The following is a 17,795-nucleotide window of genomic DNA, read 5'->3' on the forward strand; positions in this document are numbered from 1 at the left end:
CCGGGTAAGGCTCGGTCCTGGTGAAGCTTCCTGAAGCTACCCGCCTGAGGGGCTTCTAGGCTTTAGGACCTTTTTCAGCTGTGGTCTTTGCCTGGGCCTGTATAAAACCCTGAGAAGGTTTTATTTGGCTTTTCTGGCCCAGGAGATGCCTCACTTCTGCCCTCAAGTTGGAGCGGGGAGAGAGACCCACCCACGTGGCTTGTCCCTGGTGGCTGTAACTTCCTTGGCCTTTCACTTCTGGGTGTGTTGTGATTGCCACGGAAGCACCAGCACGCAGTACTCTGAGATGGCATCCAGGCAGACCCAGCCAACCCCCTATCTGGCCCACTCCTCAGGCCCCCCAGGGCTGGTGCCCTCCTACTCCAGAGGCTACCTGGCACCAGTGTGTTGAGCTCACCGTCCCCCTCTCTCCTGCCCCCCCCCCCCCGCCTTGGGCGCCTCTTGCCCAAGGTTGGGCTGGGCCATGTGTTCCCACATCGTTGGCATCCCTGACCTTTGTTGTTCTTCCAGGAGGAGACTCGGAAGAAGCCCAAGATGTCTATTGTGGCGTCTGCCCAGCCTGGCGGCGAGCCCCTGTGCACTGTGGACGTGTGAGGGAGGCAGCAGGGGCAGGCGCGGGGACTGTCAGCTCTGCTGCCAGGGACACCACGCGCCGCTCACTCTGCAGCCTCCGGGCCTCTGATCGGAGTTCCTCCCCTGCGGCCAGGCATCTGAGGCCGGGGCCAGAGGGGTGGGGCTCTGGTGCACAGGGACAGCAGGGCCACACAGCTCTTCCTTGGGGGCCGCCCACAGGTCTGAGTGGACATGTTCAAGGATGGACTCGGCTCGCCCACATGGGTGAGAACCAAGAACTTGGCAATAGCTGTGGATGACCTCTGCCTCTGGGGACTTGCTGCAGACTGGTTTGATGAAGGTTTTCCTGAGTGTCAGTATATAACATGCACGGACAAGAAGTGACAGACTGAGAAAGTGGTGGCTGAGTCCTGTGGTGCCCTGTGCCCCAGGCTCCCGCAGCCCACTGCAGAGGTCTGGTCAGAAGGTGCGCGCTGGCACCCCCTCCCCTCCCCTGCCTCTTGTGTTTTCCCTTTTTCTCTGAAAAGGTTATAACAGGAAGGAGTATTTCAGACCTTTTTGGCTTAAAATAAACACAATTTTAGAATCAACTATTTTTCAGAAATTGCAGGCAAGCCCTCAAGGTGATTCTTTTCAATCCTTGAAACATGTTGCCAGTGTGAGTGTGAAGTCAGCTGGTCTCCGCCTGGCTCGTTATCCGGGCCCTGGGCTGGCGTGTGGTCCATTTTTTCTGAGTAAGTCTTAATGTCCTAAAAACACGCCTTCTTAGACACCAAGGCCCCTTACCTTCACTGGCCTCTGGCAACTTTTTACTAAAGATTTTTGCACAGTCAAGTCCATCTGTCCACCCATCAATTTTTAAAGCTTTTATGATATTTTAGCATTTGGGAAGAAACTTTTACAGTGAGAGTAGAAGGTAGATTTGGAATCACGTAGCAGATATAAACAAGTGAAGCCTTTTAGCACGAGGATTTTAGAAGAGGAAACCAGGACCGTTCGTGCAGTCCATCCGTGGTCACAAAGTGGCGCTCCTCCCCAGAGCTGGCACAAGCATGTGGAGGGCGGCGGTCTTGCCTGTGATGATGGCTGCACTGGATTTCAGGGGCACCTGCCCTGTGCAGCCAGGCCTCACGGCCACCTGTTCCTTTGACCAGCAGGCAGTGCTCTCCAAGTGGCTCCTGCAGATAGGTGCAGGGGTAGGTGTGTCCTTGCCCTGAGCCCCGGGGGACGTGGGTATGCTTGGGGCCCTGGGTTGTCCCCACGTGCAAGGTAGCGGTGGTCATCCGCTTCCTGTGCCTGGGGCCTGTTCAGGGTGCCATGTGCTCTTGGTGCACGGTCAGCTGCAGGGGCCCACTGCTGGGCTGCATTGTCCACGGCTGTGCCCGTTCTCCATCACATCCCCTGTGGTTGGTGTTGATGGCATTTGCTTTCAGGAATCCAGAATGTTGGTCTTGTGTGCCACCCACAGTGTATCTCTCCCTTACCACCTATGTGACTGAGGTTAGCTTCTGTGTTGACCTTTATAAAAACCCTCAAATCAAGTTGCTGTAATTAGACACTTGCTTCTGTCTTGCCTCCTGTCTGCAGCTGTGAATAATCATTTGACTATGACTGTTGGCCCTCAGAACAGCCAGATGCGCCATTGTGAACCAAAGCTTCGTGCACACGTGTTAACTAGAGGCAGTGAGCCTTGCTGCAGCCTCCCCATGTCCTTCCTCTATGTCCGTGTGGGTGTGAGTGTTGTGTGCGCACAGCCATGCCATGGGGGCGGAGGGCAGGGGGAGCCTGTGCTGATGCCACCTCCACATGGCCACTGGCCGTCATGTACCTTCCAGGTGGCGGCTAAACTATGGCTGTAAGGGTGAGCCTTGACTGAACGCATAAAGCAAAACTGTCCCAAAAGGGAATGGCTGGTGTTTCTTTCTTCTAACCCTGTGAGGCTATGGGGCTTGTGGACCCTCAACTGGTCAGAACACCCCCTTCAGTCACTCCCCCGGGGGCTGAGACATTTTTGCCTGGTCACACTGCTCCTTCAGTAGCTGGGCAGTGTTCCATCCTGGCTCCCAGCTCCAGTGGCTTCCCTTCAGGGCTAGGGTGGGGATGGAACCTCACCTCAGGGGGCGCAGGAAAAACGGGGCAGACCACCGGGCCTACCTGCAGGAGACGGCCCCTCACCATGTGTTCTACCCCACATGTACAGCTGGCCCTGGGCCAGGAGAGCCACATCTCTGCTCCCCTGGGGTTAAGCATAAAACCTGATGCTGTCAGCACATTGCTGTGACTTGCAGCCGTGCAGAGGGGCTGGCAGTGTGCTAGCGGGAGGTGGAGGCTCAGACTTAGGCTGCTCAAGGTGCCCCGTTGACCTTGCCCCCCACACCTGCAGTGGGGGGGCAGAAGGGAGCCCCGTGTGCTAATGATTTCATCACAATAACAGCTGTAGTTCAGCAACTATTTATTCTAGCACTATATCCCAGCTAACCCAAAAAGAACTGGAGGTGTGGCGGGGAGTGGTAGGGGACACGCTACAGGAGCCTAGGGTCACAGGGACAGATGGAGCTTGAGTGGGTCAGCCAAGTCTTGTGCCCTCTAGGTGCTGCCTGAGCGTCCTGAGGCGAGGCAAGGCAAGGACTTGGGGAATCCCTTGGCTGCTGCTCGGGTGATGAATATGGCCCCATTCTGAAAGGGCAAGTTTCCAGTCCTCCAGGGACCTAGCAAGAGGCAGCAGCCCCGGTTTCTTGTAAGGTATCCTCTGGGGGCTCTGGTGGGGACTGGGCTGGAGGGTCCTGGGGTGCCAGGGCCCCTGCGCCATTGGGGTGCTCCACCCTCTCAAACAGGAGGAGCATCTCACAATGCGGGGTTTGCGGGAACAGGTCCACAGCCACAGCCTTAACAGGCCGGAAGGGGGTGCCCTTCACCCGGTTAGATGGGGCCCTGCAGAGGCTGTGGTGGAAAAGGAACGTCAGGGTCAGCCACATGGGTCCACCGGGTCCCCAGTCCACCCTGTCCTGGGGGCACCCCAGGCCCCCCACCTCACACTCACTCTACAAAGTTGCCCATGGCTGCCCGGGGGTTGCAAGAGACATACAGGAGCCGCTTGAGGTTCTCAGCTTTTCGGACTGCCAGGATCACTTTGGAATCTGAGGAGGTCCAAACGGGATGGGCATCAGGCCTGAGGCTGCGCAGCCTGGTGTGCCACCCAGACATCCCTGCCCCCCCCCCCCACTTCCCCATGACACCTCCCAGATGGAGGCCACTTACGCAGGCCAGCACGGGGTGGGTCCAGGATGGCAACGAGCTGCTGGGAGGCTAGTCTGCTCACCAAAGCGGGCACCAGGTCCTCAGCTCTCCCACAGTGGAACTCCACATTGCTCAACTCTGGACATGGAACCATAGCCCTGTCACGGGATCCAGGACACCCTCTCCCCACAGGGTCTGCCTGGTATCTTGAAGTCCCAGGCCAGAGGTGTCTTGGGAAAGCCTTCTGGCTAAGGAGCTTGCTCACCCTTACCCAGCTCCAGCGTCCTGGGCACACAGTCGGAGCCCTCCTGCACCCTCTGCCCCTCACCCCACCATGGGCCCTAAGAACCACCTGGTGGGCCCCAGGGGCGGTGCTGAGGTATGCAGCAGGAGCATCTGTCGCCCACCCGCTGTATGGAGCACTGGCTCTCACCATTGTTTTGGGCGTTCACCCGGGCATCTTCCACGGCCTCCTGGCACAGCTCAATCCCCACGACTCTCTTCACCCTCTGAAGTCAGGAAAGGACAGACTCGTGGCGCCCTGTCCCATCCCCACCCCCTCAGCGAGGGCCACGGCAGGAGGCATTTGGGGAGTGAAAGAGGATCCGGAATAGGTGGGGGGGGGCCGCTGGGGGTCACGAGGCGGGTGACGACATGGGTGGGGTTGTCAGGCGGGGCAGGAGGGCTCACCGGGGCCAGCGCCAGGCCGATGGTGCCAGTGCCGCAGCACACATCCAGCACTGTGCTCCCTGTGTCCAGCTGGGCCCAGTCCTGGATGACTGTGTAGAGCACCTCAGCCGCCAGAGTGTTTACCTGGAGAGCAGGCCAGCGGCATCCAGGAGGTCAGCGGAGCCTCCCTGCCCACGCTGACCGCCCCACCCCCAAGCACTTGCATTCCCTGGGCACTTCCTGCCTGGGGGCCTCCATGGCCCCATCCCTGGGTCACTCACCCTCTTCCCAGGTCTCCAGATCCCACCCCTCCCCCCATCTAGCCATCGGAGTGCCAGAGGCCCAGTCCTTGGACTGATCCTCAATCCCATCATCTTTGAAAAGCAGCTTGATGCTGATACCCCACACCTCACCTCTTTTCTGAATGCCAGAGCTCACACCAGAACCCTGGCATCACCCCAACTCCTGTTCCTACCCCTCAGAGGGCCCTTTTTCCAAAGGGTTGTCAGAGAATCTAACAGCAAACGATCTTTTTCCTACCTTACAGTGCTTGTGGCTCTCCTGCCTGGATGTTCTCCCCAGGCTAATCCCTTATCACCGCCCTAGCCCACTGTCCCCATCACATCCTGACATCACGTCAGGCCTCCCTCCATGTGTCCTTGTGATCCCCAAAAATTTGGGGCTACCTGGAAGAAGGCGTGAGGAGAGATCCGGAAAGTCAACCCCAGCAGGTCCTCGTGGATGCACCGGTCTCCAGCCACGTGCTCCAGGGGCAGGCCCTCCTGGCTGGGAGTCTTTCTGTGGGTGGTAGGGTTAAGTCCATCAGTGTCACCAGCCCTTGCAGGGACCCGCCCCACCCCTACCCAGGCTCCTCACCGCTGTCCCTCCTCTACAAAGTAGAGGCAGGTCACCCCAGTGGCCTTGCCTGGCCCCGCCATGAAGTGCTGCGCCAAGGAGGCCTTCAGCCCAGCCAGTTCCTCAGGGCCCAGTTTCTGGGTAGGCAGCAGAAAAGGCCTTGTAAGGCTGTGTCACAGCTCACTGTGGCCCAGACACCCTCCCCCAGGAGAGCCACCCCGCCTAAGACCTGGGGGTGGAAGTAGACAATGGCCATGGCTTGGCCACGGCGGCTGGTGCGCACAGTCAGCTGCTTCCAGTGGCCTGAGTACGTCTCTGGGTTGTACGCTGGATATGGAGTGGACCTGTGGAAGCCATGAGTGGCCCTGAGTCCCCCAACATCTGCCAACCAGGACTGGGTGAGCAGCATCCCTGCTCGCTCTTCCAGCCGCACCTGCCAGATCACAATCCCAGAATCCCCCCAGGCAGATCCTCTGCTCCCAGACCACCTCAGAACTTCTCAGGGCCCCCAGCCCAGCCATAAGCCCTCACCGGATGAACTCCTGGAAGGCCTTCACCACCTGCTTGGTGGCCCCAGGGATGTGCACGGTGTCAAAGGGGGCTGCCACAGCACACGTCCCGCCCTTGTACTTGCCAAGCCGACAGCCGACTGTGTTGTCCTCCCCGTCCACCCCAACGCCGACCAGAAACTCACACTTATTACGATACTCGGTCTGCGGGGAGGCAGAGAGACATGCCTGACCTTACCCTGGCCGTCCAGGGATGGGGCGGTCCACAAGTAACAGTCACACGATGAATACCAGAAGTAAATGCAAAGCAGGAAAAGGGATGGTAGAGATAAGAGATAAGTGAGAAGAGCTCCTTTAAAAACATAAAGATGAGTTTCTGGCCACACCAGCCAGGCCTGACCTGCTGGGGTGATGGCCTAACCCCCTCCAGCGGGCAGCAGGCCTTGTTGTGCTTGTGTCTCTGTGAGAGTAGCCAGGGCAGCAGGGCGCGGTTGGTGCTCCCAATTTCCCTGCAGGATGAGGTAGGGCCAAGGTTGGACTCAGTCCGCTTCCCCTGCAACCATCCCCAGCCATTCTCCAAATGCCCAGGTACCCGGGCTCCTCCCTCAGGAACTCACTATCCACGCTGATTATACATGGATCTTACTGGCTAACTACCCAAAAGACTGTGCAGACCCTGAGGATGTCTGTACAGGGCACAGGATGGGCTGAACAAACATAGAAACGAGCAGAGCTCTGGGGCCAAGGGGGTGATCTGCACCCACACTCACTTGGCCAGCTTCTGTAGCACCTGCTCACACTCCAGCCGCTTCCGCTCCAGCTGCTCAGCATAGGGCACGGTCCAAAGAGGTGTCACTACATCTGCGATGCATGTGGCCGTCGGCTCACCCTCATCCTCACGCCGCCTCTTCCTGGCCATAGGATCAGCCTTGGGCCTGGCCAGGCGCACGCTGAGTGGGCGGCCCTTCCAGAGGGCACCGTGCAGCACACGCAAAGCCTTGTCCCGCTCAGCAGCACTGCGGAATGTCACAAAGGCGCAGGGAGGTTGCCCAAAGAGTTTGGTCTTATGAGGCTGCAGGCCAAAGCGGCCCAGGAAGCGGCGGACATCACTGAAGCTGGCATGGCGGGGCACGTTCTGCAGCTCCAACTTGAAGATCTCCGAGGTAAACAGGTCGTCCCTGATGTAGCTATAGAGCCCAGGCTGAGGCACGGACTCTGCAGCCGCCCCAGCCCCCCCTTCCTCCTCCTTGTCTTCCTCCTGGGGGGCTAGGGCTGCAGGGCTACCCTGGGCACTGCTGCTGTCTTGGCCGCAGCCCTCCATGGGCACAGGGCCCTGTGTGGAGACAAGACAAGGGCTGGGCTGAGGGCTGGACCCTAGAACCTGAACGGCCCAGCTCCCCTTGTCCCACACCCCGACCTCCATTAGTGCACCCTACGCCCAGCCTCTTTTCCCCTCTCCCAACTTACCCCCTATCCCACGTTTTCTCCCAGCGGTTACCTACCCCACCTCCATCTTCCCCTACCCCTCCTCCTCCATCTCCTCCGTCTCCCATCAGGATCTCCCTTCACTTTACTTCGTTGTCGAGCTTGTCACTCATCGTCTGGTCCGTCCGCTACCCGGACTGGGGACACCCACGAGGACCGCCTCCGCCGCCCGGTCCTGGGCCTGGCACAAGGAAGGCAGGCGCTCAGAGGGCGGCTGCAACGCCGCGAGGCCGCTCGCCGGCTCCGCCCCGAGCGGGGGCGGGACTCGAACCCTCGCTGCTCAGGTTCGGGTCTCGGGCATGGGGTACGCCGCCCGCCCGCCAGGGGCCCGCGCCGGCCGCTCGCCTAGCTGGCCACTCTCCCGTCAGCCAGCGCGTGCAGCCGAGGCAGCGCGTCTCTATCATCCTGGCTTCCGGTGACGTCATCACAACGCGCCAGCTCCGATTCCCTGTCCCTTCGAGAGCCCGAGGGGTGCGCGCCGCCGCGGGGCGGAAGTGCGCGCGAGGGCCGCCGGGAGGGCACGCTCCCCTGGCTGCCGGGCGGGTCGGGCATGCGCCGCGGGCGTTTTGGCGGGAAGCGCGGGGCGGGCTGGACAATGAGAGTGTCCGCAGTGTGAGCCAATAAAGCTGCACTGGTTTTGAATCGCGTCGCGTTTCCCGCCGCCGGGGTCAGGGGTCGGGGTTCGGGTCGCGGGGCGGAGGGAAGAGCGGGAGGGCGGGAGGCGCCGGCGCCAGACGCGGAGGAGAGAAGCTACGACCAGCCGCCGAGAGGCCGCGGAGCCAGCGACGACCGAGCCAACCGAGCCGCCGCCGCCGCCGCGCCCCCATGGCGGCCGCCAAGGTGCGGCCAGGCCCGGGCGGGGACTGGGTGGGGGCCGGGAGGCCGAGGCCGCTATCGGCGGCCACGTGGGCGGCCCGCGCCGCCGCCGCCAACCCCCGCTGGCTTGTGGGCTCGGTGCCTGCGGGGCCTCAGTGGCGCGTGGTTGGAGCTTTGGGGAGCGCGGCCTGGGGCCTTCGGGGCCGTGGCTCGCGATGCCTGGGGGAGCGCGGGCTTGGGGGCTGCTGGGCGGCCGCGTGACCTTGGGGCGGTCCCAGGTGGGGCCGGGAGCTCCATCCGGGCGTGGGGCGGCCCGCCGCCCAGGCTTCTTGGTCTCTAGTTCACTTCGCTGCTCGCCTGAGACGAGGGGCGGGTAGCCGGTTTCCTCCGGCTCGGCCCACTTGCAGGCTTCCCACCAAAACCGTGCGTCCCTTCCTGCCGTCGCCTACGCAGCACTTCATTCATTCTGTTCTCACGTCTTTAACCGCCACAGGCCTCTGTCGCGGAAGCTCGCATTCCAGCCGGGTGGTCGGGTCGTGGCCGCACCGACCCAGGGTGGGGGCGGCTTTGTTGACTGCGGGACATCTGCTCGGGTTGAGCTGGCCTCGGCGGAGCCGCAGTGCTGTCCAACCAAGGAAGGCAACGAAGCCTTATATATGTTCTTTTTTGGCTCGAGTTTGGTAGTGAAGTTTCCCAGTTTTTTATGGACTACAGATCACCAGACCACGTGCTTTGTAAGACTTGAACCTAAAATATGATCCTTCGTGCCCTGTAGTTTTCTAAACTGGGTCAGAATTTTACGGCTCTTTTTTGTACGATTTCTGTCGACGCATCAGCTTTCTGATGTAAGATAAAATTGCTGACAGAACTGTGAATTCCATGTAAATACTAACAGTTGTGTAGTAACATTTTTGCCTTCTACTAAACAAGAGCACTGATTTTTTTTCAACCAGTAAAAATTCAAAGGGTTGCTTTTTGATTAAAGGGTGGCACTCTTCTTGAGGCTCTCTTCCGTCAGTATGTCTTTTAATCTTCACTTAGCATTGTCATTATCAACATTTTACAGGTGAGGAAACTGAGGTGCAAAGTGGTGAGGCAGTGTCTCTTTGGCCAGTAGGGGGCCCAACTTTAGGGGCCCCAGTCCGACTGTCCACACATGTGATTGATGCATCTGGGGAGGGTGCTGAAGTTCAGCATCTTACTGCACTCTGAATGTGGGTGCAAACCTTTCTTTGTGTGAAAGACTGTGGGCTTAATCTCTTGCTTTGGGATAAGGCTTTTCACTAGGAGGGATTGCCCACTGTAGGCACTGTTGAGCTCTGGGTGGGGGCCAGGCTCTACGGCCAGCAGAGTCACCTCTCTGCACCTCAATCCACAGGACACCCATGAGGACCATGACACCTCCACTGAGAATGCAGATGAGTCCAACCACGATCCGCAGTTTGAGCCTATAGTTTCTCTTCCCGAGCAGGAAATTAAAACGCTGGAAGAAGATGAAGAAGAACTTTTTAAAATGTAAGTAAGCTCATGTTGCTCCAGACATAGGAATCTTTAGTGTAAGATTGAAGTACGGTTTTTATGGGTGTCAAGGTCTTGGCCTGACTTTTAGTTGGACTGAGGCTAAAGAAAGGGCTTGGAATTGTGTGATGACTAATCCTACGTGGAAATTAAGGCTGCTGTTAGAATCCATTCATTGGTTAACTCTTCCCTGGGTGCCCCTGCTTCTGGTGACCAGTGGTGTGGAGAGCACAGGTGCTCCCTGGTGTCCTGTCCCTGCTGCTCTGTCCACAGAGGTGCATCTCCACAGCCCCCGTCCTTGCCGCCTTACAGGCTTGTTACCTCTTTGTTACCTCTAAGACTCCCATGGCATCCTTCCTCTGGTTGAACAGGGAGTCTCTACTATTATTATTATTATTATTATTTTGCACTGTAGACTGGCATCTTGAAGTTTGTAAGCTCCCAGTTCAGTGTTTTTAACACACAAAATAACATCTGGAATTATAAGTGAAAGGGGGTGGTGTTATGCTTACCAAGATTACTTTCTAAGAATTATTCTACACGTGTTTTTTGACACCTTCAGTGAGAAGCTACAATGGCAAGGGACATTTTTAAGTAGCGCTGGCACCAGCCATGTGTTGAGATGTTTGTGACAAAATCAGTGCTGCCGAGACTGACCTGTTGCCTATACTCAGAATCACAGGAAACACTAGGCTCTGTTACAAGTTAATGGAAATAGGCTGGAATGTTTTTCCTGTCCAAGCTTGTGGAGTTACCCCACACCCCTTCAGATTCTATCCAAGAAGCCAGATGAGGGTTTGAGTGCTTTCCTGGGGTGGGGGGGCAGACAGGAACAGTGACCCCTCCCTCTAAGGAAGGCAGACTGGGGAGACCAGCCCCTTCCCACCACTCCCAAAGGTCTGGGGAGGGAGAGTCACATACATCCTTTTGGTCTCAGAGAGTGGTGGGCGTGTCCCTGAAGACACTGGTTCTTCACATCTCTGCTTTGCCCAGAAATGGTGCAATAGCCAAGGACTGGTTCCTCCCAGGAGTGGGGACTGCTGCTGGTGCTGTTGCTGACACACACACACACACGTGCGCGCGCGTGCGGCTGAGAACTTCTGGCGATCCTGGACACAGGCCCTTCCTGAGGGAAGTGAGGCCAGCAGGTCAGGCCTTTGCGTCTGGGCCCTTGAGCTCCAGGTGAAAGCTTTGGTGGCATCCTTGTGAGGGTACTGTCTCCCTTAACAGAATTGAGCTTGGGGGAGAGAGCAGAGTGTTGTGCAGAAAATGGACCAGCAGGGCTTGGGTCGGGTGGGGAAGGGAATGGAGGACATCAGCCTAAAGTCCTAAAGGCAGGACTGCTGGGCTCACCATGTGGGCTTTGGTGCCTGCCTGGGTGGGGGCCTTGGCTGGGCCCAATGTGAGGTGCTGTTCTGGGCAGGAAGGCAGGGTGTTGGGCCAGAGCCTGGCGGCCTGAGCAGAGGTCTGCAGCCCCCTCTTTGGGTTGGGGGGCCAGGGAAGCAAAGGGGGCATCTCACAGCAGAGGGAAGGGCTGGCCCTTTGGAGGGCAGGGGTCCTTGACCTCCATTTGCTTCCAAACTACCCCTGTGGCCCTATGGGACACCAGGGGCTCCCCTGCACTGTGATCACGGGCAAGCCCAGCGTACTCAGGGCGGTATCTTTGCTGAGAAGTTGGGTCTTTCTGTTGGAAATCTCTTTTCTTTTTCATTTCATAACTTGAAATTGTTGTTTTGCTCTTTTGGTAATTTTTGGACTAATAGTCCTCAAAGCGCAAAGAAAGGAAAGGGCGTCTATGGAGACGCCAGATACAGCTATTTGTTCAGTGCACAGAAAACCAGTGTTCTTTCCAAGCCAATGTTTGACTACTTATTTCCCTCTCTGCCCATCTAAGCTCTCTCTTAATGGCTTTTTTTGAAGGCGGGCAAAGCTATTCCGATTCGCTTCAGAGAATGATCTCCCAGAATGGAAGGAACGAGGCACTGGTGACGTCAAGCTTCTGAAGCATAAGGAGAAAGGGACCATCCGCCTCCTCATGAGGAGGGACAAGACCCTGAAGATATGCGCCAACCATTATAGTAGGTGGCCTCTGGGGACTGTGTTTTCACGCTGAGTCCCACACGAGGATGCTTCAGGTCTTTGGGCAGGTTACCTTCAGTGCTGCACTGGGAGCCTGGGAGTGCATTGTGACATGGGTGCATATTCGTGGTGTTTTCTGAACTTAAAGTAGGGAATGAGGTGTTCCCACATGCTCTGAACTCAGAGCAGACTTTCAGAGAAACTTCTGGCATATGGGGTGTGGAGTCCAGGCAGGTAGGACATGATGGGGTGGACACAGAGCCCCAGTGTGGGCTTGGGACCATGAGGTGCCTGCCCGAGGACTGGGCAGTGTTGTGAGGACATGTGCTCCCATATATATTTGATGTGCCCAGTAGGAAGCCTTCCCACTCTTCAGTGTGTTTTGTCCCTGCAGGGTGTCCCCTGAGGAAGACACAGAAGGGAAAAGGGGTGGGGGGAGAAGGTGGCTACCTGTCCTTGTGCCTGTGAGACTGAACAGGTAGTGGGTGGTGACAAGCTGAGGCTTTTGGACAGGTGTGATGCACCATCCTTGGGCTTAACATGGTGGGGATGGGGGTAGGGTCTGGGAAAAGCCCCCTCAGGCCTGGCCTGTGAAGGGGCAACAGTAAGTTCCCCACCGTAACAGTCTCTTGGCTTCTGGGTTGTCCTGCAGTGCTGTGTGTCGTGGGAAGCAGACGTGTTTTGGGCTGCATTCCTGATCTAGTGCCGTATCTGCATTACTGGGTGGAATGCATGTCTGGCAGGGCAGGGACCCTCATCTGGGCACACAGGGTGACCAGGCAGGAACCTGAGCAGAACAGCCCTTAAGGGTGATGTGGAAGGATGGGCGGGTTTGCAGAGGTCCTGAGGGGTGGTGCAGAGGGGCTTTCATCACCTTCCTTTTTTTCATAAGATTTTATTTATTAGAGCGCAAGTGAGCATGAGTAGGGGGCAGAGGGAGAGGGAGAAGCAGACGCCCCGCTGAGCAGGGAGCCCGATGCAGGGCTCAATCCCAGGGCCCCGAGATCATGATTTGAGCCGAAGGCAGATGCTTAACCGACTGAGCCACCCAGGCGCCCCTTTCATGCCCTTCCTTAGGGGGCCACTTAGGTGTCCTCTCGTGAACCCCACCACCCCCACCTGTCTTCCCTGGCCCTTGGCCTCCACTCCAATTTGAATCGCTCCGCAGGGGTTTTCCTGACACCCTGTGCTTCTTCCAGAGCCTTGTCAGGTCACTGGGTTGTTTCCAAGTTGTAGGTGGCTTCCGGGCCTGGTACATACCGTAGAGCCCTTGAGGCGTCAGGCGGGTGGTGGCGGGAGGCGGCAGCCGTGCCTCTGTGCTCTGTACAGCTCGAGGGCTTGCCACGTGTCTCCATGGGGATGGTGTGACTGGTCCCGGTTCAGACGGTCGCGTGTGCTTGGGGCTGGGCGTGGGCCGGCCCACATCCCTGGAGACCTTTGCCAGGCGTGCAGGGGCACACCGGTGGGTGCGGCATTGGGGGTGTTTTTGTTCTTTGCGCAGTCTGTCTCCCTTTTCCGCCACTGGGGCTGCGCAAAGCCTGAGGACCCTCGGGTAGCTGTGCTTATTCCAGGTCATAGCTTTGTCTTCCATGATGTATATCACAAGCCCCACGGTGTCCACTTCTGGTGGCCTCGTCCCCCAAGTCCCTGGACAATGTCAGAGTGGTTGCCCTGGTCCGACCCCATGCCCTCCTGGGGGGTCACCCTGCTTACGGTTTCTGTTCCCCACCTCCCGATGGGCCAGGTCTCTGATGGTGTGACTGAGCGTAGACACAGCCACGTGATAGGTGCTCCACAGGAAGGGCTAGGTATGAGTGGCTCTGTTGGTGTTGGAGCCCTTGTTCCAGTGGAATTGGAGAACGCTTGCTGAGGTGTTCTCGGGTCAGGGAGCAGGTCACCCTGTTTCCAGATTTAGGACAGTCTTGGTTTTAAGTGAACACGAGGTATTTGCAAAGAAACATGTTTAAGATTCCTGCCCCAGGGGACTTCGTTTAGGCCTGGTTGGTGGACCCCAAAGTGGGATCTTGCGTTGGCAACCAGGCCTTTTGTGGCGGGGTGGCCTCGCCGCAGTTGACAGGACTCTCACTTGGCTTCTCTTCCCCAGTCACGCCGATGATGGAACTGAAGCCGAACGCGGGCAGTGACCGTGCCTGGGTCTGGAACACCCATGCTGACTTTGCCGACGAGTGCCCCAAGCCAGAGCTGCTGGCCATCCGCTTCCTAAATGCTGAAAGTAAGCAGAAGGGTGCCGGGCCCTGGGGACTGCCTGACTGCGGCCACTCGTCTGACAGGGCTTTGCAGGGAGAACTGGTTGTGCCTGGGAAGTGTGTGGTAGGGACCGGTCCCACCGTGCAGTCTGGTGCTCCCTTGGGGGAGGGATGCAAGCTCTGCAGTTGAGCCATGTGCCAACGAGGCCTCATCTGGGCTTTGAGGCCATGAGCAGGGTCTTTTCCCTTTTAACCTCAAAGGGGTCTGGGCATTTAGTCTACCCCAGGGCAGGCCTGTCCCTTTCCAGCCCCGGTTGTCAGAAGTGCCCAGTGGGCCTCGTCTAGCGGCTGCTCTGACGTGCCTGGCAGGGAGGCCCCTGCCCTTGGTTGTGCACGGCCGCCAGTACCATGTACTGCTCTGCCCAGATTGTCACAGCGTCAGACGGAGGGAGACAGCCCATCATAGCCACCGGTCTCAGGAGGGACTTGAGAAACAGTTACTGCTCCATCTGAGTAAGAGTGAGCCCAGGGCTGTGTCCTTAAGTCCAAATTGGCCATGGGATGAGCCATTTGTGAATCTTGACTCTTCAGACCCTCCAGGACGTGTCCCCTTCACTGCTCAGGGATCTTAGGAAGTCTCTTCTTTCCACAGATGCACAGAAATTCAAAACAAAGTTTGAAGAATGCAGGAAAGAGATCGAGGAGAGAGAAAAGAAAGGTGACATGGTGTCATGGGTAGGGGACTTCCTTGCAGACTCACTCTGCATCCGGCTGCAGCCCCAGGCGGGTGCTTTTTCCGTCTGCCACAGAAACATCCCAGGGTGCTGTGACCACCTCAACCTGTCAAGGGTGATACAGCCGTCTGGGGACACAGGGTACTTCTTGGGGAGTGAGCTGGCCATCAAGGCCCCAAGCACGTGCTCCCTGGCCTGGCCTCACAGCACCCAGCCAGGTGGTCACGTAACGACATCTGGCTAGAGTCCACGGCCGAAGGGGCCTCAAGAGGTCCTTGCAGTCACCTGCTTGCTTGGGGCCCGACGATGGCTGCCCTAGTAAGGGACCTGACCTAACTGAGCTCCCTGACTCCCGTCCCAGGCATGAGCTCTTAACTCGTTTGTGCGCCCCTGGCCCCTGGAGGCTGGCTTGGCCGGCCCGTGGTGAAGCGGCCTGTCCTGTCCTGTGGCCTTGGCCTAGGGCCACAGGAGGTGGGTCGGCTGCAGAGAGCGGCGCTTCCCGGTTTTCTTACTGCGTCCCCCTATGTCTCAGCAGGGTCGGGCAAAAACGACGATGCCGAGAAGGTGACTGAGAAGCTAGAAGCTCTCTCCGTGAAGGAGGAGAGCAAGGAGTCGGAAGACGCCGAGAGCAAGGCTGGAGCGGAGGAGGAGCAATAAGCCACCTCCCCTTGACTTCTCTTCCTTCCGTTCTTTTCCTCCTTTTTCTTTTTTTAAATTTTGCCCTGCCCCTTCTTTTCAGTTTGTTTTTATTCTGTTTTGTTTTTACAAGGGACTTTATATAAAGAACTGAATTCCAACATTCAGGTTGTTTTTTTCTAAGTTTTTGCCCTATTGAAGAAGACTTCAGAAAATCCATTCCCCAGTCATGAAAATGTACTGTGCTCACTTTCTTTTCCATAGTGGAAACACTTATTTATAGTCATCAAAAATAGTGAATAAACGACACATTCAAAACCTGCATGGAGGGCAGGACCGTGTATGCGCCGGCCCTGTCCTGGGAGCAGTGTGGGTGCCTGCTGGCTCCGGGCTGTTGGGGCAGCGCTCCGGGGCCCACGCACTGCCACTGGCTTAGCCTTGGCCTGGGGGCTGCTGTTGGCCCCTGGGGCTGTGCTGTGTCTGAGGTGGGGCGGCCACGTGCTTCTGCCTTGTGGCAAGGAGTAGGTAGGCTTTTGTTGTGTCTTGCTGTTGTTTTTTGCCTCAGGGTGGGGGGGGCCTGGGGGAGGGAAAGGAAGACCACCAGAGTGCCCTGGCTTTTCACACAGGAAGGCCAAGTCGGTTTCCAGGCTTTGGCCAAGGCTGCGTTTGGTTGGCCCTCCGCCGTGGCGGAGGGAAAGGCCGGTCCCCTGGCACACTTGTCCAGTCTGGTGCAATGTGTGAGGGGGTGCTTGGCCCCACAGCCCTCCTTGGATACCCCGCTGCCACCCTCAGGGAAAACTGCCCTACCTGCTCGCTTGTGGCATCTGCATCTGGGTGGAATTGTGGACATCTGCTATAGCTTTAAATATAAAGGGACGCTTTTGAATGCAAATGGGTGCCATTTGGGGGTTCCTCTTGTAAAACAAATTGTGTCTGAACGTTGTCCTAAATCGGGGGAGAAGGGTTTTTGGTGCACCGGCAGGCTTTTCAAAGCACATGGTCACACGTGGTGATGTGTGTCCTGGGAGGCCAACGGGGCTGCGGAGTGTGGCCATACTGCCCTCCAGCGGGGGAGGAGCAAGTTTGGACCCGGCCCTGGAGTGGATTACTCTCACTCGGCTGTTGGCCATTAACACCTGCTGGAGGCACTTTACAGTGTGGCCAGAGTTGACCAGCTGGGTCCTGCTCTGTCCGACCTCCCAGTGTGCTCTCTGTGTCCTGTGACCTGTGTCTGGTTCCAAACCTCGGGTCCTTGTTCTCTCTGGGGGAAGCACCTCCAAAGGATGCTGCTCTTTTTTTTTTTTTTTTTAAACCAAACCTAAGACCTCACTGGCCAGCATTGTTGTGTCCTGGCAGCCTTAGGCCTCTAGGGCACAGGTCTGGGTGCTCTTGAAATCAGTATTGGCACAGAGGCCCTTCCCACCAAGGAGGGACATTGAAGCTTGTGTACCTTGCCCATCCTGATGAATTGGAATTTTGACGTAAAGGACAGGTGTTGCTTCCCCGTGGGCCTCCGTCGGATGCATTGACGTATGAAAGGTTGGCCCAGGCTTGATCCTTTAGGGAAGGGCAGTCAGACTCCCCTTTTACTTAGTACAGAATGGTTGAACATTGTTTTTGCTTGGGCTCAAATACAAGGTAAATCCCACTTGATGTGAAACCCCAGGCTGACTTCTTCCCTCTTGGGTGATGAGTTGTGTCTCCAAGGGGGGGAAAACCCTGACAGCAGGGTAGGCCCCTCAAGATGGCTGGGGAACAGAGCTGTGCTGTGACCAGGCTGCATTACAGGTGGCTTGCTGACACTGCAGAATGGTGCAGAAAGGGAGACGTGCAGTCCTGACATTCAGTCCCACTGGGATGAGCAGGGATGCCAGAGGGGCATCTCCCATACCCCTCAGCCAGTGTGTTTTCAGGTGGGTTCCTCCCTGTGGCACAGAGGCAATGGTAAGCCATAACGGGTGCTGATGGTATTGCGGATGGAGTGAGAAGTGAGATGATACACCTTTCTGTTCCAGGTCAGTCCATTGGGCAAGCTTTCCGCTCTGCTTTCCTTTTCCCGGGGATCTTAACTCCTAAGTGGGGGGAGGACTCCTGGGCCGGAGGCCTCACTGGGTCTCCCCCTGTTCTTCTCCCCTCCCCCAACCCAGGACTCTCCTCTGCCCAGGAAGTCTGCAGGGACCTCACCAAGGAGGCACCAAGCACTCCTTTCATTGACCAGTGCTTGGCACTCACTCTACAGCTCTCAGCTGTCCTGGTGCCCCTACACAGACCTGGAGTCAGACCTGGGCCTGAGTCACCATTTGGGAGCCTGTGGGGAGGCTCCCCATGGGCAGGCTGGCATCCAGAGGCTTCCAGGGGCCTGCGGTCCCAGTGCTGGGTTGCAGAAGGGCAGGAGCAATGGCAAAGCCCTGGGTGGGGCATGCTTTGACTGGAGTCTTCGTGAGGACCCTGGACCTTGCATCTCCAGGCACTGAGGC

The 17,795-nt window shown here is 57.6% G+C and overlaps 3 protein-coding genes and 1 non-coding gene across 8 annotated transcripts in view; 3 read left to right on the forward strand and 1 right to left on the reverse strand.

Annotated features, from left to right (window-relative positions):
* DGCR8 (DGCR8 microprocessor complex subunit) overlaps positions 1–2,475 on the forward strand; it is a 34,556-nt gene extending 32,081 nt beyond the window's left edge. The window contains exon 14 of the mRNA XM_032398538.1: positions 511–2,475. Coding sequence (XP_032254429.1) covers positions 511–594 — 84 coding nt within the window. The 3' untranslated portion in view covers positions 595–2,475. The remainder of the gene's footprint in view (positions 1–510) is intronic.
* Positions 1,579–7,728, reverse strand: TRMT2A (tRNA methyltransferase 2 homolog A). 4 transcript variants are annotated; one of them, XM_032398542.1, is made up of 12 exons: positions 7,346–7,434; positions 6,614–7,176; positions 6,244–6,352; positions 5,866–6,047; positions 5,564–5,678; positions 5,356–5,471; positions 5,166–5,277; positions 4,501–4,623; positions 4,244–4,319; positions 3,832–3,948; positions 3,614–3,710; positions 1,579–1,751 (listed from the first exon to the last, which is right to left on the reverse strand). In XM_032398542.1, exons 1-12 carry the CDS (start codon positions 7,394–7,396, stop codon positions 1,589–1,591), a joined length of 1,824 nt encoding a protein of 607 aa, XP_032254433.1. In that variant the 5' UTR covers positions 7,397–7,434; the 3' UTR covers positions 1,579–1,588. The 4 variants fall into 4 exon arrangements, with proteins under 4 accessions (XP_032254433.1, XP_032254432.1, XP_032254431.1 ...); XM_032398541.1 differs by lacking the exon at positions 1,579–1,751 and adding an exon at positions 2,564–3,513 and having other exon boundaries at positions 7,418–7,728; XM_032398540.1 differs by lacking the exon at positions 1,579–1,751 and adding an exon at positions 2,564–3,513 and having other exon boundaries at positions 7,367–7,728.
* Positions 7,729–8,000: 272 nt separating this feature from the next.
* Positions 8,001–15,640, forward strand: RANBP1 (RAN binding protein 1). Of its 2 annotated transcripts, none has more exons than XM_032398544.1 (6): positions 8,001–8,168; positions 9,523–9,659; positions 11,583–11,740; positions 13,846–13,974; positions 14,601–14,666; positions 15,218–15,640. In XM_032398544.1, exons 1-6 carry the CDS (start codon positions 8,154–8,156, stop codon positions 15,337–15,339), a joined length of 627 nt encoding a protein of 208 aa, XP_032254435.1. In that variant the 5' UTR covers positions 8,001–8,153; the 3' UTR covers positions 15,340–15,640. The 2 variants fall into 2 exon arrangements, with proteins under 2 accessions (XP_032254435.1, XP_032254434.1); XM_032398543.1 differs by lacking the exon at positions 8,001–8,168 and adding an exon at positions 8,458–8,878.
* LOC116628336 lies at positions 14,699–14,824 on the forward strand. The gene has a single exon (XR_004298611.1). It is a non-coding gene; the product is annotated as a small nucleolar RNA SNORA77 (small nucleolar RNA).
* Positions 15,641–17,795: the final 2,155 nt, after the last annotated feature.

The sequence above is a fragment of the Phoca vitulina genome, unplaced genomic scaffold, assembly GCF_004348235.1.
Source record: "Phoca vitulina isolate PV1807 unplaced genomic scaffold, GSC_HSeal_1.0 scaffold117, whole genome shotgun sequence".
NCBI classification, from domain to species: domain Eukaryota; kingdom Metazoa; phylum Chordata; class Mammalia; order Carnivora; family Phocidae; genus Phoca; species Phoca vitulina.

Excerpts from the sequence above, each read along its gene's own strand:
- TRMT2A (XM_032398539.1), bottom strand. The coding sequence starts at position 7,396 with ATGGGAGACGGAGGAGATGGAGGAGGAGGGGTAGGGGAAGATGGAGGT. Across the intron at positions 5,278-5,355 it reads TTTGTAGAGGAGGGACAGCG|AAAGACTCCCAGCCAGGAGG; the intron begins GTGAGGAGCCTG and ends TACCACCCACAG. Across the intron at positions 3,514-3,613 it reads GCCATGGGCAACTTTGTAGA|CCTCTGCAGGGCCCCATCTA; the intron begins GTGAGTGTGAGG and ends TTTCCACCACAG.
- RANBP1 (XM_032398543.1), top strand. The coding sequence starts at position 8,801 with ATGTTCTTTTTTGGCTCGAGTTTGGTAGTGAAGTTTCCCAGTTTTTTA. Across the intron at positions 11,741-13,845 it reads GATATGCGCCAACCATTATA|TCACGCCGATGATGGAACTG; the intron begins GTAGGTGGCCTC and ends TCTCTTCCCCAG. Across the intron at positions 14,667-15,217 it reads CGAGGAGAGAGAAAAGAAAG|GGTCGGGCAAAAACGACGAT; the intron begins GTGACATGGTGT and ends ATGTCTCAGCAG.